The sequence below is a fragment of the Asterias rubens genome, chromosome 9 (assembly GCF_902459465.1).
Source record: "Asterias rubens chromosome 9, eAstRub1.3, whole genome shotgun sequence".
NCBI classification, from domain to species: Eukaryota; Metazoa; Echinodermata; class Asteroidea; order Forcipulatida; family Asteriidae; genus Asterias; species Asterias rubens.
Window position 1 is genome coordinate 7,324,824 of NC_047070.1, and position 27,752 is coordinate 7,352,575.

Here is a 27,752-nt window from a genome sequence, read left to right on the forward strand (position 1 = left end):
ATATATATGACATTGTTATACTTATTTCTCAAAATTGACAGCACCTCAGCAAGTAATATTTTCAGGGAAGCTTTCTGCTATCATTGTTTTCAAACTGTGTAAGTTTCATGTAAATCTGTGGACATTGTGTTTTTTGTCCTACAAAAAGTACATAGACCCTTAAATTTGAACCCGAAGGTCATCAAGTTCAAATTTCGCTTATTATGTAAATTATTCTTACTCACCCCAAATAATTAATTTATATTTACACAGTCAGATTTACATGCTGATGGGTGATAACTAGATGAATGCAAAAAGCTCACTTGATATAGATACTAAGGTACTTTTTGTAATTTCATTTTTATTATTAACTTATTTCTGAAGAGACGAAATATAGTTGCAGTTCCCGAAAAAGCAAAACCGATGCGAGTTACTCGTGACGTCAAAATTCACATTCGCAAGAAGTATGAACAGTGAACCGGCCTTTGAAGAAACTGAACAACTTTGGTAATTGTCAAAGACCAGTCTTTTCACTTGGTGTATCATATTTAGACTCAACTGGTCGTCGAAGTTGCGAGAAAATAATGGAAGAAAAAACACCCTTGTCACACGAAGTTGTGTGCTTTCAGAAGCTTGATTCCAAGACCTCAAATGTTAATGTCTCGAAATCAAATTATTAGAAAGTTACTTCTTTCTCGAAAACCAAGTTCTTCATAGGGAGCCGTTTCTCGCAATGTTTTATACTATCAACAGCTCTCCATTACTCGTTACCAAGTAAGTTTTTATGCTAAAACATATTTTGAGTTATAGTGTCCACGTTTACATTATGTTTACTTCTCAGTCACTTACTACCTCCATGCTACTACCCATGCCTATAGGGACCATCACTTTGAATGTAACGACCCTTATAATTATACGTCTAGGTCAAGCATTATATTTTTGCTTTATATACATGCAACAATTTTGTTTTGATTAAACAATCAATAAAATGTACAGCGTAAAACAATAAAATGCTTAACGGAAAGTCAAGAAGTGGCCGAGTGATTCTACGGGCAGTAAGCCCTGAATTCCGAAGTCGGCATAGCCATGAAATTGGGCCCAAATTTGTCGCAAACCTGCTTAAGCACAAATCCATGCTTAACACCTTTCTGCTAAGCAAATAAGCAGGATACCGGTCACAAATTGTACATGTGACATGTTAATTTGGCTGGTAACCTTATTCTGGTAAGCTTAATTTCGTTGTGCTTAGCCACTTTGTGTGCTTAATAAGCGGCTCTATGAAATTGGGCCCTGGGCCCTGCCTGCCTGCTCGATACTTTCAACGTGTGCTTCCCAACATGGTTATTCACCAACATGAATTTGGCATATTTACGTATCGGGGGTTTTCGGACACTGATGGGCTAAATAATATCCTTACAACACTGCACGAGTGCCTCAGTTGCCTCTGTATCAATATTCACTAAATATACTTCATTTAAAAACATAATTGGCGTACTACTAAAATTGACTAAAGCGCGAATGAGCAACTCCGCACAATCCTCTTTCGGCGCACCGACAGCACCCGAACCGATCAACGGCATCGCCAGTGACTGTGCCTGGGATTCATCTGCTTTTAGGAGACAGTTAACAAAAGCCTGGTTTAAGATACTGTTAAACTGCTGGGGGCTCATGTTTTGCCCTGGTCCCACAGAATGGATGATATGCCGGCAGTTGAGATTGAAGCCAGGTGAAACAATGCATTCCGAGGCCTGTAGTGGTTGATTGGGCCGATTCGTCAACACACCGGCACAGAAAGAGCCCAACTGTGGCCCAGCAGCCATCTCTATTGCCTTTGCTGCACCTCCACCATGCTGCAACTTAGGATTGGACGGACTGACGATGGCATCTACTTGCTGCTTTGTTATGTCCCCCCTGCGAACAACAATAGTCAGTCCATTGGTTATGAATTTTTCGTCGCTCCTGGGAACTGTTTTTGGACGCATGAAGCGTTGAAACATGTTTCCCCGTTGGGAAGACTGACTTGGTCCGATCTTAGAATCGGTTTCATTTCTTGGCGAAGTCTGTAACAATTGCTCACTGTCTGCTGATCTTGCTAACTTCTTGCGACGTAGCTTCTTATGTCCCGTATCTTGTTGGCTGTATTGCTGTTGCATTGGCACTCTCATGGGGACATCATCGGTGTCACTCACGCCATCTTCTGACTGATCTGGAGACTGCAGCACAGTATAATCTTCAAAACGTGTGCGTGCCTTATCACTTACGGGTGGGACTCTTGGATTTCTATCAAGTCTTGCAATTAGCCCGAGACAAATCTCTCGAGCTTTTCCAATACCTTCTTGGTTGCCTTCGATAGCGAAACCGCTTTCGCTCCCTTGTCTCTTCAACTCTATTTTGACATAGTTGGTTTGGTTTGCCATTTCTGCAACCTCAACTTCGTCATGCCAGAATCTGTTGATATCTTTTATGTCGGCAGCGTGGCAAGAAATGTGTTCCTTGATAACTATTGTGTTTTTCAAAAACTCTATAATCTGAGACTTCGCTTCCTCCAGTTTAGACTTGAATCCTGCGAGCTCGATAATGTCTGCAAAGTAAACAAATATATTGGTTTAAAAAAACTGTTGAACAATTTGTCATAAAATATCACTCAACAATAGGCCCTAGGATAATAAACATATTATCAAGTGATAAACCACAGACAAAATAGAGAGCCACCATCACTAGGGCTACAATCCCGGCCAAAATGCTTGGGCCACCCATTCCCAACGTTACATAAAACCACTCCACTGACAAGAAACATATTCTCTCCCCTGTCCCCCCGCTCAACGTCGACTGGAGCGCAGAAGACCGTGCAAGCAGAAGATCGTGCAATCCGTGCAATCAGAACCAGCATGGAAAGGGGGCAGGGGGCCCAACGAGATATGACCGGCATTGTAGATTGTAGCTCTAATTGGTACAGCGTCGGCACAATAGACGCGCTTTTCACAACGTGGAACGCACCTCCTAAAGCAACTTTCCGTCCGCCATGACAGCGGTCAAAGAAACACACGTATTTTGCATGACTGTGTAAACGAACGAGTGACCTTTGGTGAAACTTTCTGATCAATTGGAGACGCTCGCCATAGTGCCTCCAATTGATCAGAAAGTTTCACCAAGTTTCACAAGTTTCATATGCGTGTCAGCGCCCCCACAAGTGCTACTTTGACCACTGTCATGGCGGCCGGAAAGTTGCTTTAGGAAGTGCGTTCCACGCTGTGCAAAGGGTCAATAATCCCGGGGTTGAGGGTTCAAATCCAACTAGAGCAATTTGTCCTTGCGCAACTCAACATTAATTCAAATGTACCCAGCTTATCTACCAATAGTTAAAGTTTCTCTTTTACTTGTGGTTTATTACTTGATTTTTTAAAGAAAAAGTTGCGTCCCCTTATAAGGTGATCTTTTTCCTGTCGTTTTCCATGTTGTATTGGTGTGATCCCAATGGCACGAACATTGACAAACTAGGGAGGCTTCAACACTAGAGGGAGGTCGTTGGAAGACACTGGACACCTTTGTTAAAATTCTGAAAGACCAGTCTTCTCACTTGGTGTATCTCAACATATGTATAAAATAACAAACCTGTGAAAATTTGAACTCAATTGGTCGACGAAGTTGCGAGATAATAATGGAAGAATAAACACCCTTGTCCCACAAAATTGTGTGCTTTCAGATGCTTGATTTCGGGGCCAAAAAAAAATCACATTTTTAGGTCTCAAAATCAAATTCAAATATTATAATGGAAAATAATTTTTCTCGAAAAATATGTTACCTCAGAGGGAGCCGTTTCTCACATTGTTTTATACTATCAACATTATTCCATTGATCACCAACAATTAAGTTTTTATGCTAACAATTATTTTGAGCAACTACCATAGTATCCAGTGCCTATAAATCCCTCTATCATCAATTTTTCTTCTTAAACCCAAAATATTTGTTGGATAATATAAATTTCAATATTTTATACTCTATCAGTATATACATACCTTGCTTTATTTCCACCATGACCAACTTTTGCTTGTTGATAAAGTCTACAAGTTTCTTCCCCTCGTGGCCTTGTACAGCAGCTAATGCAGAACCTTTGATGGTAATCACATCTTCATCTATTTCATTGTCGATGTATGCTTTAGCCTCCCTGATATCTCTGCTAGTAGCACCGTGTATTGTGATCTTCCCATCATCTGATCCACTGCAAGCTGCACGAATATTTCGTGACCCTAGAACTTCATGAATTTTGTCCGGAACATGCTGAACAAATCGCACTTTGATACTCCCAGATTTGAACTCTGTCTTTTCCAAACTGTCCATCATTCTCCTTATCTTTAGCTCCACTTCTTTGACGGTTGATCTTACTCCATCAAGTGTGATGCCGGTTTTACCAGGAGAGCTGAAAATTGTGATCTTCAGAGCTGGAAAGGACTTTTCAATCTCCTGTTTAATCCCACACAAGGTAAACAGCTGTAGCTTTTTTGCATCCCAGTTGATGTCTTCTGTTGCTTGCGCAGCATCATAGTCGGCATTCTTCTGTAACTCTTTGGTGACCAAATTTATTTTTACTTCAGTGCCATCAACATCTCGTTGCTCTCCGACCAGTATCACTTCATGAAGTTGAGTATCTAGGCCCATCGAGCAAGCTGTAGTCATCTTCTGCAGTTTATCAGCAGCACCCTTCCACAGTTTTTGTGGAACTGGAACTCTGGCTAATTTGCATCCTCCCATAAAGCGAGTCAGAACATCAACAGCTTCTTTTTCCCAGTTCAACCATGGCTGTTGGGATTCGTCTATTATTGGTTCTAGTTTAGCTTGCGACTTCTGAGAACCATCCGGCCACAGCAGTTTGGCTTTTGCCTTGGCCAAGTCTTTCAGCAACTTCTTCTTTGTATTCTCACCTTTCCCACAGAGGAACTCCATGATAGGTTCCTGTACTTTTACCGACACTGGTTTAGGGGTATGTGGAGTTGGGGCATCAAGCGGGCTCAGTCTTCCAAGGAACTCATGGTATGAGTCGGTTAGTAGATCATTACCACCAAGCTTATGAAGACCTCTTGCTAAAACGTCTTGAACCACTGTAGGTATGAAATGAAAGCAAATGATTAAATTCTTTTTAAAGAAAAATACAAACAGGGTGAGTTAATTTGTTACTCACTGCATTTGGAAGTGTCATGGCCGAGCGGTTAAAGCCTCAAATTAAAACTCTGGATCAACAGTGTGTGGGTTCGAATCCCCAGCCATGACACTTGTGTCCTTAAGCAAGACACTTAACCATTGCTTCATCCTTCGGATGGGATGTAAAGCCGCTGGTCCCATGTGTTGTGTAACGCATGTAAAGAACCAAGTGCACTATCGAAAAGAGAGGGTTCCTGGCTGTGCCACCTTTTGTAAACCCTTGAGGTGCTACATAGTTGGGTCTCAGAATTCATAACTTGCAATAACCCTTCTTTCTGTATAATATACTCAGCGCCTTGAGTACCTTGTTGGTAGATACGTGCGCTATAACACTTTTGATGTTATTATTATTACTATTATATTTGGTTTGGCGCGTCTCTTAAGCACCTGTCTTAAAACGGTTGTTAGTTTTTAAAAAATAAATTCAAAAAGAAGACCATTAGTCAGTTTGGTTTGACTAAGTTATATAAATAACACACCCTTCCAGTCTTCAAAGTAGACGATTGCCTGTCCATCCATGGGTCCTGGTTGTACCTCTCTCACTCCACCGCCTCCACTCTTCTTCTTGCTGTCAAAATACAACTCAATCATTTCCACACCTGTGTCTTGCGAAAATCCTTAATAAGGAAGACACAATGTACACAAACAAAAGGAAAGTTAACATCAGTAGTACAAGTTCTGTAGTCCTTTACTGAAAATTGGTGTACGGTTACTTTTGCAATTACTTTCCCACATGTTTTTACAGAACCAGGGGTCGATTTCACTAACGCGTTTTGGTCATCGCAAACGCCGAAATCGATCGCTAAATCTAAAATCCATCGCAACTTAGCGATGGATTTTTAGCCAATGATTTCACTAAAACTTAACGATGAATATACTCGTCGCAAAGTTTTATTTAGCGATGACAATCTTGCGATGACATGTTAGTGGTCGCAAAGTAAAAGTTCATCGCAAACTTATGATACATTGCGCCATTCTGTGCTTATAGTTATAGCGGTGTACGTTTTGACGTATAAATTGTCCGTGACTTAGAGTAAAACGAGTGACGCTACATTATTTTAGTCTTGCGGTCTTTTACCTGGTAGACTCAGATTGCCGATGACAACTATCAGCGACGCAACTGCAGCAAAGAGCCCCTTTTAATATCGGTAAAAAGGAGATACTATATGGGTTCGATTTTTTTAACCATCATTTTTAGAAAAAATGTGTAATGTATTGGCAAATTGACAATGTGAAGCTATATTATTAGACAGATATGTCAGAATTTTCATCAATCCCACCGTTACAACAGATTTACGAAAACTGTTTATTAAAATCTAAAATTATAATAGAGGCCATAGGCCTATAAATGCTTTAACCCTTTGTAAATGAATGCCTAAACATCGTCCACAATAGTTCGTATGCACCAACATGACAACGATTTACATATAAACTGCACAATGCCATTTCATTTCGAGCGACGACCGACGATTTTGTTGCGGGATGTCAAAGGTCACTACTATTAGCCTCGTACAAAAAACTTTAATTCAATTTTAACGTCATCGCAATTGCGATGACTTTAGTGAAACGCAGAATTAGCGACATCGCAATTGCAATGGATTTGAGGTTTGCGATCTCATCGCAAGTGTGTAAGCGATGATCGCAAACATAGACATTAGTGAAATCGGCCCCAGGGGTGGATTTCACAAAGGTAGTCCTAACTTAGGCAATGCTAAGAGATAGGACCAGTCCTAAGTTAGGATGAGTTACTGGTCTTAACTGGACTACCTTTTGTGAAATCCACCCCAGGTCTAAATTCAAAGGAGCTGCTTAACAGAAAAGGGTTACCAGCCAAAGTATTATGTCCCACGTATTACATGTATCATGTTTTGCCAAACAAGAAGGAAATTTTTAAGCACAAATTTCTGCTTTAATCTGTCCCATGAAATTGGGCCCTGCTGTCTCGGCGTGGTTGAAGTTACATATAATACTGCAAAATATCATACCTTGAACAAAACGAAATATTTAGCACAGACAATATTTACCTTGTACTAGAATTGCATCGGATTCATGAACTTTCTCTGCTGTTATGTCAACGCCTCGGAGTTTCTTCTTTGAAATCTTGGTTATAACAGCATCCAAATCTAAAACAGTAAAGAGAAGGTTGCATTCAATCTGTCATTGTCATAACCTTAGAAATCATACGGTTTAGGTGAAGGACTTTATAACCCCAACCCTAACCCCTAACCCCACATGCTATATAATCACCCTTGATAACTCGAGGACTAAATTTTTTTCATCGTAACACTGACATTCATTGAAAGCCACTTTCATCGATGGGGGGAGCTCAGCACCAAGGCTTTGAAACTCCCTCCCGGAAACTGTGAAACTCTCCAAAATCACTCAACATATTCAAGAACAGTTTTAAAACTCATCTTCATTGAGAAGCTTTTTGTCAAGTTTCTTTTTCTTTTTTTCTTTTGCTACTTTCATTGATTGATATTTGTTCTTTTGTAGAGCAGCACCATGAGCGCCGCCGCTTTAAAAGTGGTCATTGTTATTATTATTATTATTATTATTATTATTACTTTATCCAAAAGGTTGGCCAATCCTTGCTCATCTTAATTACGACTTTAGTTGAGGATGTTTTTTTCCCCTACATTCTTTAGTTTAAATCGTTGTTGTATCAATCTATTTCATCTTATGCCTAAATGAAGCCACCACCGTTACCTGGAATTTCATATGAGAATGAACATATAGCTCTTCCAGGCTTCTCTCCATATTGGATGGTTGGTTCCTCATCCATGGATGCTCTATTCTCAATAAAGAGCGTCACATGCTCAGATGAGCAGCCATCTGGTATTCCTTCTAGAAACAGACATCGTGCATTGATTGGAAGTGGACGACGTTTCTTCTTGGTGATCAGTTTGACATCCAGAATGGCGCCGGCTAGCTTATGCTTCTTCCTCTCCACTTCAACAGCAACTGTATTTTTTAAGAACATATTTCGTGAACAAAGTGGAGGAATTACCAAAAGTAGTGTATTTCTTAACTTTGCAGGCTTTGGGATTCTGAAATCCATCTCCCACTCAAAATAAAAACCTGGCTCCGTGACCAAGTTCAAAGGGCTGCTAAAAATCTACTTGTTTAATCTGTAGTATTTGTCCAGCTTAGTCTGCAAGTACTTTACACAGCATAGAAAGCCCTGCTTCAGCAGGACCCTCTACTGCAGGCTGGTCCTGGCAGTGGTTTTCCACCTGGTATCTGATTTAATTCCCATTGCTGTTGTTTTGTTTTTCTTGGTAATTTTCTGAGTAGTTTGCGTCCTTTGAAAAAGACACTTCACAAATGTTGTTATATAAAGCTTTTGGATTCCAGACAGAATCACAGCGATCGAGGCCTAAAAACTATACTCCGCAAACAAAGACTGCTTCAAATATTCAAACTTCCCCCAAACAGTTAAAGACTGGAACACCAGACATCATATCCACATCGACCAATAATACTTTTAAAAGGAGCCATTCCAACCCACCTATAAGCAAGTAAAATACCACACCGCCCCACCTTTCGTTTTGCTCTAATATAACAGCATTGAGAATATCTGTCCAAATCCAGATTATGCCACACAAATCTGTCTCATCTTTCCGTATAATTAAAGGCACTGGACACTATTGGTAGTCACTGTTCGCATAAAAACTTATACTTGTTATCGATCAATGGAGAGCTGTTGTTTATAGTAAAAAAAAACATTGTAAGAAACGGCTCTCTCTGAAGTCAAGAAGTTTTCGAGAAAGAAGTAATTCGGGACCTCAGAATTCGATTTTGAGGTCTCAAAATCAAGCATCTAAAAGCAAACAACTTCGTGTGATATGGTGTTTTTTTTCCAACATTATTTCACAACTTCGACGGCCAGTTGAGTTAAAATTTTCACAGGTTTGTTGATTTATGCATACGTTGAGATACACCAAGTGAGAAGACTGGTCTTTGACAATTTCCAAAGGTGTCCAGTGTCTTTAACCTCCACATTGCAAGCTTTAGTGGTCATGATACCACTTACTTGATTGGTCCTTGAAGGTAATTTTGACGGCACCAGTCTTTGAATCTCTCTCCATGGTCTCTATTTCCCCTCCTCCAGATTTTCGACCGTTCTCAAAATAGAGCCCAATGGCCTCATCTTCTGCGGATGGTTTGAAGCCAGTCACTTCGATTAGTTGCTCATAATCTTCAGTAAGTTTACCTTGGAACCCTTCCTGAGTGTCAACATCCTAAAGTTACAAAATAAGAGCAAAAAAAAAATTAAAAAATCAAAACTTCAGCTATTACAATACATACACAGTTGTTGTTCACTTAAACATCAAAAAGGTAAAGGAACGCACACAGAGTTTTAAAGAGATTTTTTTGGCTTTATCTGCTACTCTGGATAACTCGAGGACTAAATTTTCACATTGTTAAAGCTCATTGAAAGCCAATTTGCCAATCCTTGCTCATCAGGATTACATGATGTTTAAGATTGAATAGACCCCTTCGTTTTGGTTATTGAAACCCACTATTTGTTTCAATCAAAGCCGATATCTTAAAGGAACACATTGCCTTGGATCGGTCGAGTTGGTCAATGAAAAACGTTTGTAACCGTTTGTTATAAAATGCTTATGATTAAAAAGATGTTTTTGAAGTAGAATATAATGATCCACACGAAATTGCGTATCAGTCGAAATTGCGTGGTTTTCCTTCTGCCTCGTCGACTAACACGGTCAGCCATTAAAATGGGAGTCAAACTTTTTACTCCCATAAATGACCGAACGTGTTGGTTCGCATGGTAAAAGGAAAACCGCGCAATTTCGAGGCAAATTTGTGTGGATCGTTGTATTCTACTTTTAAAACATCTTTCTAACCATATGCATTTTATAACAAACGGTTACAAACGCTTTTCGAAAATCAACTCGACCGATCCAATCCAACGTGTTCTTTAAAGCGGAAGCGGATATGTCTGATGAGCAGGAAGAATGATGGTATATGCAATTGGAGTATACCGTCTAAGAATAATTACTGCAGTAACGCTTCTCAGATTCAAAATTTGGGGGATATATATAAAAAAGATATATTTTTCCATGATCGCAGTACTTGGAACCGAAAAGTTTATCAAGATGCATTATTACCCAAAGCTGCTATACTTCTTTCCAAGTAAGTTTTAATTGCCATTTATTTTCCAGAGTCATTAAACCAAATGTGTACCGACCCTTCAAACTTTGTTAATGTTATGCATTTATATTTTGTCAGTACCTTATAAGCAACACTTGCCTTGCCTCCCTGTTCTCCTTGGAATGGTACCTGAACTCTTTGGCCTACTTGTGGTTTCTTCATCCCAACTTTCCTCTGGCCAGTCTCTTGTGCTTCAGCTCCCTTGATGCTTGATGCTACATTACCGGGTCCTCTTTTCACCTGTTCAGGGCGTGTCTTGCCAGAGATGTCAGAGACGGACGCCTGATCACCATGGCTCAGTTTCCCCAGACAATCATGATACTTTTCAACTTTTACTGCTTTTCGACCAATCTTGTGATCTATACGCAATACTCCATTCACAACTAGTAGGCATCAGTGAGAAAAACAGAAATACATGCACCATTAAACATAATCACAAGTATGGTTTCCAGAAGAAAAACAAAATCAATTTCCAAATGCTACCATATCCCAACCAAACAGGATAAATCAATGCATTTTATTTTAGTAGTATACTATCCTCCGTAACTTTACCCATGTTTCAAAGAATCCCTAAGAAATTTCAATTGTTCGCGAAAAAAAATGATCACCACAGTAGCTTGAAAATGAGTCAGATATTGACAATTTAACAAAATGGAGTTTTATGCATGGTTGGAATGGTTGGAAAGAACACACCAGCAGCAGTTACTAAACTATGGGGTGTATCACGTTGCTGAGTTACTCCCATTTGAAATTAGCCAATGTATAATTTTTTTTAAAACGAATTACTAGTAAAGTGATGTTTTAAAATATCATTTCGCGCAAAAGGATACAAATTAGACTAAAGTATGATCACATTCATAGCTTTATTGCCTAAAAATAAGTGTTCTAGAGGTTTACCATGCAAATATTTTGTTCGATATTTTCCACGATATTTTCCAAATTAAACTGTCCATTACTCAATTAAATGCATTGGGCGACATCTGACTCAATTTTCACAGAGGGGGGTCACATATAGTAATTCAAATCATTTGAGTGTTTTTCTGTATGGAATAAAACATGTTCTTCAAAACTTACGGTCAATAACACTACGAGTAATAATAGATGTTAAATTTGCATCGGGGATAAAGAATATTCATTTTGGTTTTTACCCATATGCACCGAGTACTATGAGTAAAATTTTGAAGTTGAACGGCTAAAACAAACAAAAAATCAAAATGTCAATTAAATTATCTGAACACGTACCCTTCCAGTCTTCAAAGTAGACGATTACTTGTCCATCCATGGGTCCTGGTTGTACCTCTCTCACTCCACCGCCTCCACTCTTCTTGTTGTCAAAATACAACTCAATAGTCTCCAAACTTACGTCTTTGGAAAACTCTGTTCAATAAAATTTTTCAATTAAACAAGCAAACAATTAGTGTAAAATATTATTAACATCATTAATAAGGCATATTATCTATTATTAGTGCAAGGGTACATTGTATTTCTTTAAATCCTACAGCATTTTGTTAAAATAGTAGGTGACATCTTTGGAGTGGCTGAAAACTGCTAAAATATAATAATAATAATACATTTTTTGGAGGCATAATCATCTTTACTTGCAGCTGAATTATGAAGGACTCGGCTATCATACACAGTGAACGAGCTGCAGGCATGCAACGCTGCCTTTGGCATCAGCCAGAATGACCCAATGACAACGAAGCACATCAAAAGTGTTCGACTTTTGAAGAGAGAGAGGAACCCCGGAAGGCCCGGAGAAAACCCCCTACTTGGAAGAGGAGAGAACCAATAACTCTCCTCACATAATGGCCCTTTTTACCCAGGAACCAAATCTGGGCCAGATGCCATAGAGCTGCATTAGCAATATGATTAACACTTTTCTGCTAAGCATAAATGAGCCGGATGCAGTAAAAAATTATACATGTGGCATGGAAGTTCGCCTGTAACATTATGCTCGTAAGCATAATTTGATTGTGCATATAGCTACTTTGTTTGCTTAAGCCGCTCTAAAAAACTAAGCACAGGGCTTTATAATAATGAGAGGCGGGCATTTTAAATTACACACACACGCACACACAAGCCACCCATGCAATATAAAAACAATAATATACAATATGATAATACTACTAAGGATCATCCAAAATATAAATTCAAGAAAAAAAACATTTTACCTGTTACCAAGACTGCATCAGCTTCGTGAACTTTCCTTGCTGTTATTACAACGTCTTTCATTGTCTTCTTAGAAACTTTGGTTACAATATCATCCAATCCTAAAGTATGATGGAATGTCGAAAGTACATTAAGTCCAATGCAATTATCTTGTGCACTTAAAATGGTTAAGCTGATTAGCTGAAAGATTGATAACTGCAAACAAAATAATGAAAATAGGAACACGCATCATAATACTGTTATTAAAGACACTGGACACTATTGGTAGTTGTCAAAGACCAGTCTTCTCACTTAGTGTATCTCAACATATGCATAAAATAACAAACATGTGAAAATTTGGTATTTGGTCCATTTGGTCGTTGAAGTTGCGAGATAATAATGAAAGAAAAAACACCCTTGTCACACGAAATTATGTGCTTTTAGATGCTTGATTTTGGGACATCAAAATCCAATTCTGAGGTTTCAAAATCAAATTCGTTGAAAATTACTTCTTTCTCAAAAATTACGTTACTTCAGAGGGAGCCATTTCTCACAGTGTTTTATACTACCAACAGCTTTCCATTACTCATTACCAAGTAAGGTGTTATGCTAATAATTATTTTGAGTAATTACCAAAAGTGTCCAATGCCTTTAAATTCAAAGAATTAAAACACTTCTGAATCGTCTAGACTCTGGGCAATCTTTATTATTATCCTGTTCAAAAATCATTTCGATGAGGTTGGTTTAAAGGCAGTGGACACTATTAGTAGTTACTCAAAATATTCATTAGCATAAATCCATTCTTGATAACGAGTAATGGGGAGAGGTTGATAGTATAAAACATTATGAGAAAAGGCTCCCTCTGAATAAAATTTCGAGAAAGAAGTAATTTTCCACGAATTTGATTTCTAGACCTCAGATTAAGAATTTGAGGTCTCAAAATCAAGCATCTGAAAGCACACAACTTTGTGTGACAAGGGTGTTTTTTTTCTTTCATTAACATCTCTCTACTTTGACGACCAATGAGCGCAAATTTTCAGAGGTTTGTTATTTTATGCATATGTTGAGATACACCAACTGTGAAGACTAGTTTTTGACAGTTACCAATAGTGCCCAGAGTCTTTAAGCTTAAGAAGAGCAAGTTTTAGTACATTTTATCATGAACAAAATGTCAAGCTTTGCAAGCTGTGGTGCAAGTTGAAATGAGAGACCGCCTCATTACCTGGGATATCACGTGAGAATGTACATATAGCTGTTCCGGGTTTCTCTCCATATTGGATTGTTGGTTCCTCATCCATGGATGCTCTATTCTCAATAAAGAGCTTCAAATGCTCAGATGAGCATCCATCTGGTATCCCTTCTAAAAACATACATCGTGCATTGACCGGAAGTGGACGACGTTTCTTCTTGGTGATCAGTTTGACATTTAGATTGGCACAGGCTAGCTTGTGCTTCCTCTTCTCCACCTCAACAGCAACTGTTTTTTTTAAAGAACACATTTAGAAGATGTTAATTGCATCGGGGATAAAGAATATTCTTTCCTTTTTACCCATATACACCGATGTATTTTAGCGTGAACTGTCTACTCATACAGTACAATTAACCGAGTTCTGTGAAAAAAAATCACAGGCATATTACTGTTGCAGAGGTCGTGGGTTCGAATCCCACCGGAGTAATATGCCTGTGATAAATTTTTCACAGAACTCAGGCAAGTACTAAGTGTACAGTTCTAAGATACATCGGTGTATATTTTTTAAACAAAAATTAATTATCTATTTAGAGATATGAAAAGCATGGAGAAATTTACAACTGCATTTTTTGAAAGTTTTTTCTTCCACAAGAGGAAACTATTTATTCAAACTTAGAACTCCTCACTTTACAAAAACAGGTTTTTGAAAGTTAATGGATTTGACTTACGTAAAAACTACTTCGATGTGTCCAGATTAATGTGAGCAAATAACTAACCCTAAATCAAATCTAACTCTGATGAGGTCTCGAAATCAAATTCGTTGAAAAATACTTCTTTCTCGAAAACTAGGGTACTTCAGAGGGAGCAGTTTCTCAAAATGTTTTATACTATCAACAGCTCCTCATTACTCTTTACCAAGTCAGGTTTTAAGCTAATAATTATTTTGAGTAATTACTTATAGTGTCCACTGCCTTTAAACGTAGGACTTTAGGACGAGTTAAGTCTCGCAACCATAGACGTTATCCTAGCGTTTCGTTAAATTGGCTGCAGGTATACCACAATAATAAGAGACCATCGGTTTGGTCATTGAGTTATCATGTTGGAATTTGGTAGGGCAAGGAAGGATCCTTGTACATTAATCCTCCAAGGGTGTTAGTGTTGCCAGCTTCTAAGAAGCGTTGGATTCGAACTGCCTCTAAACTACCGGGCAATCTCGGTGGTCTATAGTTGGTATGACTGCTCCAGAATTGCAAAGGTCTTGGGTTCGAATCCCACCAGAGTAATATGCCTGTGATTTTTCTTCACAGATGTCTGGAAAGTACAGCACTCTAAAAACTAAAGAGTTGAATTAAGCACTTCAAATAGCTCGGAGAGTGACAACACTTCAAAAGTGTTGGATCCAGCGTTTTGTTTGTTAAATCTAGCATTTTAAAGTGTTGATCCAACGCAAAAAGGGTTAATTCAACAATTATAAGTGTCAATTCAACATTTCTCAAAAGAAATCCTTGGCATTTTTAGATCAGCTCGGATTTTGAATAGCTCTGAGAGTGACAACACTTAGAAAGTGTTGGATCCAGCGTTTTGTTTGTTAAATCTAGTATTTTAAAGTGTTGATCCAACGCAAAAAGGGTTAATTCAACAATTTTAAGAGTCAATTCAACATTTCTCAAAAGAAATCCTTGGCATTTTTAGATCAGCTCGGATTTTGAATAGCTCTGAGAGTGACAACACTTAGAAAGTGTTGGATCCAGCGTTTTGTTTGTTAAATCTAGTATTTTAAAGTGTTGATCCAACGCAAAAAGGGTTAATTCAACAATTTTAAGAGTCAATTCAACATTTCTCAAAAGAAATCCTTGGCATTTTTAGATCAGCTTTTGAAACGTTAAATTGGCATTTAAATTGTTGACTAAATACTTTAAAATGCTACATTTAACATATGAAATGCTGGATTCAACACTTTCAAAGTGTGGTCACTCTCCGAACCCTTGTAAGTGATGGATAAAAAAAAAAAAAAAAAAAAAAAATAAAAAAAACCTCTTTAGTTGGATATACAGTGATAAGGGATAAAACCAAAATTGAATTTGGTGTTTAGGTTGATTCTCACCTGGCAAGCTTTCATGGCTATTAAAATAACAACACACCTGATTGGTTCTTGAAGGTAATGCGGACGGCACCAGTCTTAGGGTCTCTCTCTAGCATCTCTATTTCCCCTCCTCCAGATTTTCCACGATTTTCAAAATAGAGCCCAAGGACCTCATCACCTGTGGACGGTTTGAAGCCAGTCACTTCAATCAGTTGCTCAACATCTTCCTGATGGTCACTCTCGGGCATTTCCTGGGCGTCAGCAACCTAAGATCAAAAGAAATCATAATAATGTTGAGCATTTCTAGTGCGCCATGTCTGTTAAAGGCAGTGGACACATTTGGTAATTACTCAAAGTAATTATTAGCACAAAACCTTACTTGGTAACAAGTAATGGGGAGCTGTTGATAGTATAAAACAATGTGAGAAACGGCTCCGTCTGAAGTAATGTAGTTTTTGAGAAGGAAGTAATTTTCCACGAATTTGATTTCGAGACCTCAGATTTAGAATTTGAGGTCTCGAAATCAACCATCTGAAACCGGAAAGCACACAAGTTCTTGTGACGAGGGTGTTTTTTTCTTTCATTATTATCTCGCAACTTCGAGAACCGATTGAGCTCAAATTTTCACAGGTTTGTTATTTTATGCATATGATGAGGAATATCAAGTGAGAAGACTGATCTTTGAAAATTACCAATAGTTTCCAGTGTCTTTAACGACACTCGTGACGCAAAAAACTCTGCTAATAGTATACACAAAACAACCAGATGTTTTGAGATGAGCTTTGGTTTAGGAACAAGCAACTTCAATCAATTGTTTCTTTTTCAGCTCCGTCAGATTTGTTTCCCTACCAGTCAGGCTTCTGATGGATGATACTTTAGCCTGCACCCTTATGGACTGTAACTTTGATTGTAACCCTGTTTCAGCCCCTGGACAAATAGTTGATTGAAGCCCACACCTTGAAGGGGCCTTAAGGACTTGTGTGTCTTACGACAGGACTTGCATATCAATATATATAACGAGACTGTAAAAACACATCAATATTTCGTCAACACTTGCCTTGCCTCCCTGTTCTCCTTGGATTTGTACCTGGACTCTTTGGCCAACTTGTGGTTTCTTCATCCCTACTTTCTGGCCAGTCTCTTGTGCTTCAGCTCCCTTGATGCTTGATGCTACGTTACCGGTACTTCTTTTCACCTGTTCAGGGCTTGTCTTGTCAGGGATGTCTGAGACAGACGCCTGATCACCATGGCTCAGTTTCCACAGACATTCATGATACGTTTCAACTTTGACTGCTTTCCGACCAATCTTGTGGGTGTCTTTATGTAACACTTCATTTACAACTAGATGAAAATAACGAATGAAAACAATGTCACATAAAACATTGTCAGAATTTAACCTCATGGAGGCATGTGTATATAGTATTTCTCTCCTCAGTAGCTGTGAGCTTAGTAATAGTTTGCTGACCTCATGAATAATTCATTAGTAGGCAGGGCCAGTAGGTGGTTATTCTGTGTCTTTGTTATGTTTAATTAAAATGCTTTGCCTTTTTTGGGTCTGCAGTGGTAAGTACCCCCTCCAGAAATTCCTTAGGGCATTATGTTCCGTTCAAGTATGAGGTTTTGAATGGGTGAAATTTTGGGGTATGTTGAGTACATGGGTGCGGTCAGGGAGAGTGAGTGTATGCTAGCTGTGTGTTTGGTAGAGGGTGGTCATTCTAGCAGCGTCTTAGATAGAGAGAGGATCCTTGATGCAGTGACAGAAAATTGCACTGGGTGTTGGTCTCAGCAAATCTTTGTGATTGTGCGCCATAAATTGCTAAATTCAGAGCAGATTTTCAGGCTGCTGTTAATCTTGAGGCAAATTGGTTGAAGTGAGACAACAATTCTGAGAGCTGGACTTCAAGAGCTATACTATTATGGAAACCATAAGTTAATTTCTTATTTTTATTGCATGTTTACTGCATTTCAAACTTTACTAAAATCAAGTGCATGATGCTATTTTTGTTCCAAGAAGAAGTTTAGTTTTAAATTGATGTGGTTTGGAAAATGCAATTCAGGGCCATTTTCAATGCTTATTACATTTATTCAAAAGGCGTGTTCATTTAATTCTCTATTGTTTTGGAACTTGGAAATGTTCATCAACTTTTGTGTAAGAAAGTTTATGGAAGATTTATGGAAAACTTCGAGCAGTTTATTATTCATTTATTGGACAAATTTATTAGAAGATTTTGGTTTACTTTTTTTAACAAATAGATGGTTTTCACCCCTGGGTGTGAGTAATTTGGAACCACCAGAAGAACCGCCAGACTGAGTGTCGGCCGATGTAAGACGTCCCAAGTCGTAGTTGCTACGTGAACAATAGAGGGCGCAACAACTTTGTGAGAACTTTGTGAATTTTGAACTTTGTGACTGATTTGTGTTTACTGTGTGGAAGCTGGGATTGTCTAGCTTTTAATCTTTGTGGAGTGGAAAAAGGACGCCAGTCGCCTATAATCCGGTGGGAACGTTTCTTTACTTATTACTGTTTACCGCTAATGTGAAAGATATTTATGCGGAGATAATAGTCAAAAAGACGTAACTGTTAATACTTATTATCGTTGACTATGATTGATTGAGTGTGATCAATAACCCATCTAAGTAAAAGGTGTGTATTTGACGCCAGTGTCACTGTCGCTCTTTTGAAGGGAGTTGATATTTGTAAATAATTTTGGGGAGTAAAATCTGCCCCAAGTTCATAGCTGAATTTTGTTTTTCCTTTGTGTGTAACAAAAACGTTAACCAGGCTTAGAGCAGTGAACACTCTAGAGCTGTGGGTTTTTGGGATTCTGTGATTGTAAATATTAAGTACATGTGCTTCCAAATTTTGATCGAGGGCATAGTTTTTGTATATATTAGGAAAGGTGCCATAATTAAGGTGACTGTTAAACTGGGATTAATTTATCCGGTCAAATAGTTCCTTTAATTTGACTAAGGTTTGTGTCGGCAGAAATTTGACACAGTCTGTTTTATTAAAAAAAACTTTCTGAATTTGAGAAGGCCTTTTGGAAGAGGTTGTGACCAAAGTGTTTATATCATTCATTGAGTTGGATTTCATTTAATATCGATTTGTGAGATAGACCGAACTTAGTGAAGGTTGGAGAGAAGAGTATTTATTAAACTTGTAATTATTTATTGTAAATATGTAACTCTTGTGTCACTTGTCTATAATTATTTGAGTTTGCCTAGATTGTCTTTCGGTCATGGGTGCCTTGCGGGGTAAGCTGTGACAAACATAACAAAGATTTTCTTCAGTTGACAAATGCCATTATGTCCTGTCCAAACACAAAGAGGAAAATATATATGAACCTGCCCGGCCCTACAGATGTTTATATTTAAATTAGATTAAGGTTGAACAAATGCATTGCCTGTCTAAATGTCTCTCATTGTTAATTCCATTTGCTATTCTGCGGGAATGTGAATTTGGTAAAGATTGTAAAGTAGAATGGTCATAATTTTGTTCTAAATCTAAGTTAAATTATCTGAATACATACCTTTCCAGTCTTCAAAGTAGACGATTGCCTGTCCATCCATGGGTCCTGGTTGTACGTCTCTCACTCTACCGCCTCCACTCTTGTTCTTGTTGTCAAAGTACAACTCAATGGTGACCAAATTTACATCTTTTGAAAATCCTTTATAATGAAAAATGTTTAAATGTAAGTAAACAAGGACAGAAATAGTGCCAAACTTAGCAGAATAATAACATATTTATTATATTGTTTTATATCTGTGCTACTTCCTGTTACTTACTGTTTCTGTTATATATTAGAAGTATTTACTAGAGTATCTTACGAGTGTGTTTATTTGACGTATGCCTTTGCTGATGAATGTTGAATAAACAGAGTAACATAACTCCACACCAAGAGAAACAAAATTACATATTTAGCATACACTCCTTTACTATGGAGTAAGGCACACGTATAAATTAATGTTGTTTTTCTTCAATTCCCTCAACTGATCATAAATACCATCTTGTGAAAACATGTGATGGGCATAAAACTGCAATTTAGAAAGAGTAACTATTTATTTGAAAACATACCTGTCACTAAGACAGCATCAGCTTCCTGAACTTTCTTTGCTGTTATTACAACCTCTTGCAGCTTCTTCTTAGAAACATTGGTTACAACAGCATCCAAATCTGAAGCAGTAAAAAATTGTTTAGTTCATTACAAAACATTAGTATTCCACTTTCTATGCATCACTTCTCTCTCCAATTGTCTGCCCAATCCCTAATAATGCCCAGCGATCTATTATCTAACACAATTTTTGGCCTTTACTCTTATCTAATTAGCAGTTTAAATGATAGGTTTGAACGTGCTTTTTTAAAACGTCTTAGCATGTCCAACTTGATCCTTTTTAAATCTTTTGTCCATCTTTTTTTATGCAAGCCGCCACACACATCAAGGCCTGAAGGCCACTTCAAGGAGTGGGCTAGAGTTAATTTATTTTTCCAGAGGCTGTTGCCACCTACTCCTAAGGCTGACACAGGGTGGCCCCCTTTATAAAGGGGTAAATTTACAGTCCATCTCTTTTTAAAAAATATAAAAAAATATATTGAGCCTAAAAAAGTGTTTGGGTAATAGAAGTACACGTATAAGCATGATTGTTTAATGATATCTGAAGATTTGCAAACGCTTTATCAAAACTTTCGACACTCTTTATCCTTCATTATCCTGACGTATTTTTGTTAAACAACCCATTTACTAAAGGAACGTAGCCACTGATTGGGGGTTGGTGGACACGTGCCCCTACAATGTTATCAGTGTCTCCCAATGCCCTCCCCCAACATAAATTATATGGTGCCCTCAAAAAGAGAATTACATGGCCCTCCCCCTTAAAACAATCATAGTCACACTGTTGCTTCTTGAAGTTCACTAAAATCCAAATTTAACACATCTTCCTTTAGCTTAAAACTTTAATAATCAGTTTCTTCTCGAAAGTATTTATAGAGAATGTTTAATATCAAACTCATTCCAAGACCTTTTTATTTAATATGGTATTTTTAAAAAGATAAATAGGGAAACTAAATATGTGGTAATTGTTTGTGACATTCGATGACTGCAAAATGGATTATCCCGTTTATCCCATCTGTGGCCAATCCTTATTCCTCATTGTCCTGTTAAGAAAGTCAAACTTTCTGAAAACTTTCAAAGTCGCATAGCTTATTAGGATTATTGATACCAACTTCCAAAACCAAAATAAGGTAATTCAAAATGAAATTAGAGAGCACCTAATTACCTGGAATATCACGTGAGAATGTACATAAAGCTGTTCCAGGCTTCTTTCCATATTGGATTTTGGGTTCCCCACCCATGGATGCTCTATTCTCAATAAAGAGCTTCACACTCTCAGAGGAGCATCCATCTGGAATTCCTTCTAGAAACAGACATCGTGCATTGATTGGAAGTGGTCGACGTTTCTTCTTGGTGATCAGTTTGACCTTCAGATTGGAACGGTCTAGCTTGTGCCTCCTTGCTTCAACCACAGCAGCAACTGATTATCCAAAAACATATCAGAACATCTTAAAGCTGTGCAGGATTTGAAACTTTGCATGGTGGAAACATGATGGTTTGCGGCAACACCATGTAATACCTCTAAATGAGTTGGGGTGGTTCTGAAAAAGAATCGTTGGTTTCATCTTGACGTTTTGACGTTTCATCTCGACGTTTTTTCTCTCTCTCCAGAAAAAGATCAGGGCATACTGATCGAATTGAAAGTTGAAACCAACAGTTCTTTTCAGAACCATCCAAACTCATTTAGAGATTATCATAACATGGTGTTACCGCAATCTATATATCTATCTATATCTAGCCTATGTGTTCCACTGCAGAAGGAAGGCCTCTTCATCATCATTCCACCTCGATCTTTCTTGTGTTTGTTGCATCCATGTGACGCTTCTGAATTCTCCATAGCTGCCAACATTTGAATATTTCAATTAGTAATGAAACACCTTGTGGAATTTCAAGGCGTTTGAAAAAATGAAAAATACCGATTTTTGTTGTTGCCGCGTGAGGTGAACACATGTAAACTATTACCCTGAACTATTTTGGGGGTCAAAACAAATTTGGTTCACCTGTAAGTTTTTGTTTACAAGGCCACATGTAATAAAGAAAGAAAAAAAAATTGAAAAAAAATATAATTGTTTTTTCTTGATTTTGGACAATCATATCCCCTTATTTATGTCCTTTGTAAATGCTTTTTTCATTATAAACATTTACATGTATACTGGTTCGTGGTTTGATGTTAGATTGTATACAAAACTTCTTTTGCAAAAAAAGTTCGTCGGTAATGCAGCGAGAGCGATGTATTTATGAGTACGAGGTTACTATTTAGCACAAGATATAACCAAAACGAGGTTGAGAATACACCTACATGCAGCACGTTTTCAACCCCGGACATTTGAGTTTTGTTTCGCCTCTCGCCTCTCCAATGGCAGACATGTGCATGCGGTACATATTGAATAACGATCGCGCACAAAGACTTGTCAAACCATTTTACGGACTTAAAAAACAGTCTCTCTTCGGGATTTTACCACCGTACCCATCATTAATTGAGACAAAGATACCTAGTCTGTTTACCTTTGAAAACCATCGGAAACGACAATCGCAATGTACTAAGGTAGAAGACAGAGACTCGCGGCTGCATATATTTTGACAGGTCGCCGAAAACATGTTATGCCGTATCGACACCACACACGTGTGCGTTCTGTCGCTGGTTTCCACACGTTTTCTTCTAATTACGTATTACTGGTATCCTGCAACGCACTTATATCGATACTATAGAAACCGAATGTCTTCAGTATTCGTCAAGAGACGTTCCATGCTGTTACAGTGTTTATAATCAGCATTTAAATGACAAAGAATCAGTTACTGTGTACCCAAAATCAAATACAAGCAGTTTAGTCGACTTTTCAATGCTAAACCACAGGTTTTTTTTTCCTATCACGGAAAAGTTGAAATTCTTAACTTTTAACAAGCAATTTGTATTTTCGTAATTCATTGATAAATTGGTAATAATTACGAAATAATCGTAATAGTTGGCAGCTATGATTCTCTGATGTCGTCCATCAAACGCCTATCTCTTCATCTATAGTTTATGTTACCGCAAACCTAACTATTACTACAGATTCCTATTTGAAAAGTTGACTCGACTATAAAGTATTTGTCTTGATTTCAAGATCTCATCACTAACCGATACACATGGTGAACTTTCATGATTTACGATGATACAACTTACCCAATGGGTTCTTGAAGGTAATTCTGACGGCACCAGTCTTAGGGTCTCTCCCTATTGTCTCTATTTCACCTCCTCCAGATCTGAGTGGATTCTCAAAATACAACTTCAGGACCCCGATACCTTGTGTCTTTTTGTATCCAGTCACTTCAATCAGTTGCTCATCTTCTTCAACCTCGGCCTCGGCTTCATGCTTTTTCTTTAATGTGAAGAAGAGGAAAAAAACAGTTGTGAAATCATATATTCACCCCTTTCACAACTTTGATGTTGTTTTGTGAAGTCAGTGTATCAAATGTCCTTGTGGGCAACATCCTCAAATCAACGAACAATGAACCAATAACTCGAAATTCCCCAAACTATGTTCTTTCCCCATTTAGGTCAAAACTGCAAAGCACATCTCATGAACAACAGGCTAAAGATCACTGTGTATGTCATGTGGGCAAAATCCACAAGCCATTGGTTTGAGGATTACAGACAATGAACCAATAACTCGAATTCTCTTACTATGTTTGTTTACCTGTTCACGTCAAATACTGCAAAGCACACCCAAGAACAACCGGCTAAAGACCACTATGACTGAGGCGTGCCCTAAAATGTCATGTGGGCAAAATCCACAAGCAACCGGTAAGAGGATCACAAACAATAAACCAATATATCGAAATTGCCCAAAGTATGTTTTTCCCGTTCGCATCAAATACTGCAAAGCACACTCCCGCACAACAGGCTAAAGATCACTGCGCTTGAGGCATGCCCATACAACAAATATTTGTTTGAGTGATGATGTTGGAATTTTTCACAAGTTTAAAGCAACGAGTATACAGTGCTAACACAGATCGGTGTTTATTGCTAAAACCCACAATTAACAATTCTCATCCCCAATGCAGATTTCCATCTATCAAAAAGTTGTTCAAACACACATGGGTGTATATTACAGTGGCTATTTTTCATTTAATTAATCTTATCAAACAAATTTCTTCCAATTTACATTGCCTTTAATTTGATTTTGACTGTGATTTTGATACTGTGGAAATAATTAACTGTCTATGGAACCAGCTACCAGACACAGTTTTGACAGCTCCATCACCGGACCAGTTCCGCAGTCGGCTGTCCAACCTAAGGCCTCAAGCCAGCCACCAATTTTTACTTGCACTCTAGCAGCCTACCTGTATAAATACACCTTTTTTCATGTTTTTTTGTGAGTTTTTTGGCTGATATGTTCCGGCGGCCTGCCTACTTTTGCACATCATAGTACGATACTACTCACATATGAGACTTGTACTTGTATAGGAAGAAGAATGATTGATTGACTGATATTGGTAAAACCACACAAAAAATTCTTACACAAAAATAAAAAATCGGATGCAAATTTCAATCAGTCTCCGATCAATCAGTCTTCAATCAATCAATCCAGTCTCCTGACGATGACTAGAGCAAGCTAGTCGAAAACGTTAAGACCAATCCAATAACTGACTCCGCGGTAGTGCAGTTAATCACAATTCTATAAGCTAAGGTAGTAGTGCCAGCCTATTTTCTGTAACATCCGCCCGGGTAATAGTTAAAAAAGCAGGACAGTTCTTTTCAGAACTGAGAAGTCTCCCGATCTCCCGAACAATCTACTTCGTGGTATAGAATATAGAAAGACAGTTCTCTAAAGAACAAACTCTACCTGGCAAGTAGATACACACATGGTGTTACCGCAAACCAAATATATACAAATTCCAATCTATATTAAAAAGTTTACTTCTTAATGACTACTAAGAATCTTACTTGAGCCTCTTCCTCAGCTGCCTTGGCCTGCCACCAATCAGGTTCCTTCTCGCGCAGTGAGTAAATAGGGTCGACTTCCTCCTCTTGATCGTGTTCGGAGGAAGGTTGTTGGTCCTTGTTGCATTCTGCCGAGTCACTTCGACAGCTCGGCAGATTTTCCTGCTGACCTGCTAATAATGTGCCCCCTTCAGCTGAAATTTCACTGCCTTTAGCTTCGGATTTATGTTTGTTTTCATCCTGTGTTGTTAAACAAACGGAAGTTTACTTTAAAGACACTGGACACTATATTATAGGTAATTGTCAAACACCAGTGTTCCCAGTATTGTGTATCACAACAACAACAAACCTGTGAAAATTTGAGCTCAATTGGCCTCAAAGTTGCGAGATAATAATGGAAGAAAAAACACCATTGTCACACAAAGTTGTGTGCTTTCAGATGCTTGATTTCCGGACCTAAAAAAAAAATTATGAGGTCTCGAAATCAAACTAATTATTTATTTTTTTTATTTAGTTTTTTTCTCGAAAAATACGTGTTACTTCAAAGGGAGCCGTTTATCACAATGTTTTATACTATTAACAGCTCTTCATTGCTTGTTACCAAGTCAGTTTTTCATGCTTAACATTATTTTGAGTAATAACAAACAGTGTCCAGCGCCTTTAAGACAAATATGGATGATAATATAAATCAACTGTGTCCTGGTTTTGTTGATATCATCTCATTAAAATGAAACTATTTTTAATGCGGATGAGCGAAGTGAAGGAGCATGACAAATTATATGAGTCAGTGGCCAAAGTTATCATCAGTAATACTGTGTCTACATAGTGGACTTACCAAGACCACAAATGTCTCTGGATCCGAATCGGAATCTACTGAAGGTGACACTAGCCGCCAGCTTGGTATAGGCAGGTGACGTTTTACTTCAAATGGAATTACAACTCCATCAATGATCAGTTCATGATGTTTTTCTCTTGAAAGAACAAACTCGACACCTGCATTTTGGAAAACAAGTCCAGTTAACATTTTTGTAAGAGGCTTAATTAACAGTCTTGCTTATTTAACAGTTGTGTGTTGCTACTACCGTAGTATGCATCGATTATGAGCATGGTGTGGCCCTAATAGTCTTCAATGTGCTTGGAGTCCCAAAAATTCTTTAGAACATTTTATTTGCTACTTCTGATCAAGAGCAAAAGTGTGTTAAAGTATTGGAAAAATAGGTGAACCCTCGGCCAATAGGTATGGTACAATTGGCAGTTTCCCTAGAGTTTCCTTCCAACTGCCTTCAACCCATGTTGGTGTCTCTAAGACTTAGTTACGAGTCTGTGATCGCCTTTTGTAACTGACAGCCAGTGTAAATATATAATGATGCCTGAAATAGCGCCCTCTTGTAGAATAACCTCCAACATTGACTGTCATTCAGAGAGTATGGTAACCATTTCGAGGGTGTGATTTGTTTGACTTGAATTCAAGACTAACTAAAATCTCATTTCAGAGGGAGCCTTGCATGTGTGTGGATTGGGATTTCAGTTTTCAGTCTTTAGGCCTTAAAATGGATTTTCCCTCCCACACACCCTGGACATGTTTATTGGATAATGGATATGAGGTTGGCCTATTGGAATAAAATGTTGCCCTATACATTTCAAAAGAAAGATAGGCCTATAAGTAATAAGCCCCACTTGTGTGGCCAAGGCTAGCTGAATCCTTGGCCACACAAGTGGGGCTATAAAGTAATAGTAATAATAATTATAATAATAATAATAATAGTATCCCATTTATTTCAAATATTCAAGTTATTTGAATTGGCGATCAGATAGCACTATAACTTCTTTTCATAACAGAATCTATGAGTTTTTGAACTTTTAGCACAATGACAACTGTAGAAAGTATTGGAACAATGGACGGTGTCGGAAAATGGAGCCAGTAATTTTTAATTCATGGTTTATTTACAGGGCTAAAATGCATGGAGTTTATACATAATCTAAAATCGGCCCCTATTGTCAAATCTCAACAGATAGGCTAATAATTAATAATATTAGAAAAGGAAGCATAGCAAAATTTAGATCTTTGACCTTGTGAAGTACAACAAAAATAAAACATACATGGTACACTAAAGTTCCTAAACAGAAAGGATAACTTTCTGTATGGCGCCAACACTTTTTCACTCATTTTTACAAAAAGGGATATATCAATCAGGTAAATTAGATACTATATTATTTTATTTCGAATGAAAAAGTGGTGGCGCCATACGGAAACTTTTCCCCATGGAAACTTTTCCAACAGAAAAACCATGATTAATACACCATGGAGGCAGAAATAGTACCTCCATGATTACACTAAACAAAGAAACCGTAAGGCAAAAGATAGAAGACAAACATTAGGCCTACAACACAAACAAACAATGCACTCTAGTTTTCCTGTGGCACACCTTACCTGCAGGCTCGTTGAAAGTAACTGTCAGCCATATTTTACTGTCATTTTCTAGGATAATATTGACATCCTCCACATCAAAATCTTTGCTGACCTGTGACTTTTGAAAATGTTTGGTTATTTTATCCTTCAACTGTCTGCGTTTGAGCGTTGTTTGTGGAAGACGAACTAATACCTGTGAGGAAGGCATATTCAGTCACAGGATCGACACGAATGAGCTCTATGTTGAGTTTCCGAATTCTAGCTTGGAAATACCATATCTGTATCTGTATCCGTATGTGTAGAGACTAAAACTGGCATAAAAGCAACGGGTCCCGAGTATTAGTAAGTTGTATGTCCTTACGAAGTTATGGTTGAAATCCAGACAACATCAACCCCCGTCCTGGTCACAGTGTTTAATGTAAGCCTATGCTGAACGTCAATGGCGCGATAGCCACAACACGATTGCACACAACGGGAATTTCCCGACTATTGAAATACCAGACTGGAAATTACGCGGTTTGTCACGTGATTGTGTC

At 38.0% G+C, this 27,752-nt stretch overlaps 1 protein-coding gene across 3 annotated transcripts; it reads right to left on the reverse strand.

Annotated features, from left to right (window-relative positions):
- Positions 1-1,199: 1,199 nt before the first annotated feature.
- Positions 1,200-27,650, reverse strand: LOC117294612 (protein mono-ADP-ribosyltransferase PARP14-like). Of its 3 annotated transcripts, none has more exons than XM_033777105.1 (19): positions 27,238-27,650; positions 25,642-25,799; positions 24,810-25,046; positions 23,046-23,241; positions 21,048-21,302; positions 19,849-19,947; positions 19,304-19,441; positions 16,831-17,114; positions 15,832-16,039; positions 13,724-13,978; positions 12,525-12,623; positions 11,596-11,730; positions 10,453-10,736; positions 9,212-9,419; positions 7,885-8,139; positions 7,200-7,298; positions 5,655-5,792; positions 3,996-5,075; positions 1,200-2,560 (listed from the first exon to the last, which is right to left on the reverse strand). In XM_033777105.1, exons 1-19 carry the CDS (start codon positions 27,422-27,424, stop codon positions 1,380-1,382), a joined length of 5,496 nt encoding a protein of 1,831 aa, XP_033632996.1. In that variant the 5' UTR covers positions 27,425-27,650; the 3' UTR covers positions 1,200-1,379. The 3 variants fall into 3 exon arrangements, with proteins under 3 accessions (XP_033632996.1, XP_033632995.1, XP_033632997.1); XM_033777104.1 differs by having other exon boundaries at positions 10,435-10,736; XM_033777106.1 differs by lacking the exons at positions 5,655-5,792; positions 7,200-7,298; positions 7,885-8,139; positions 9,212-9,419; positions 10,453-10,736.
- Between the last annotated feature and the right edge of the window lie 102 nt (positions 27,651-27,752).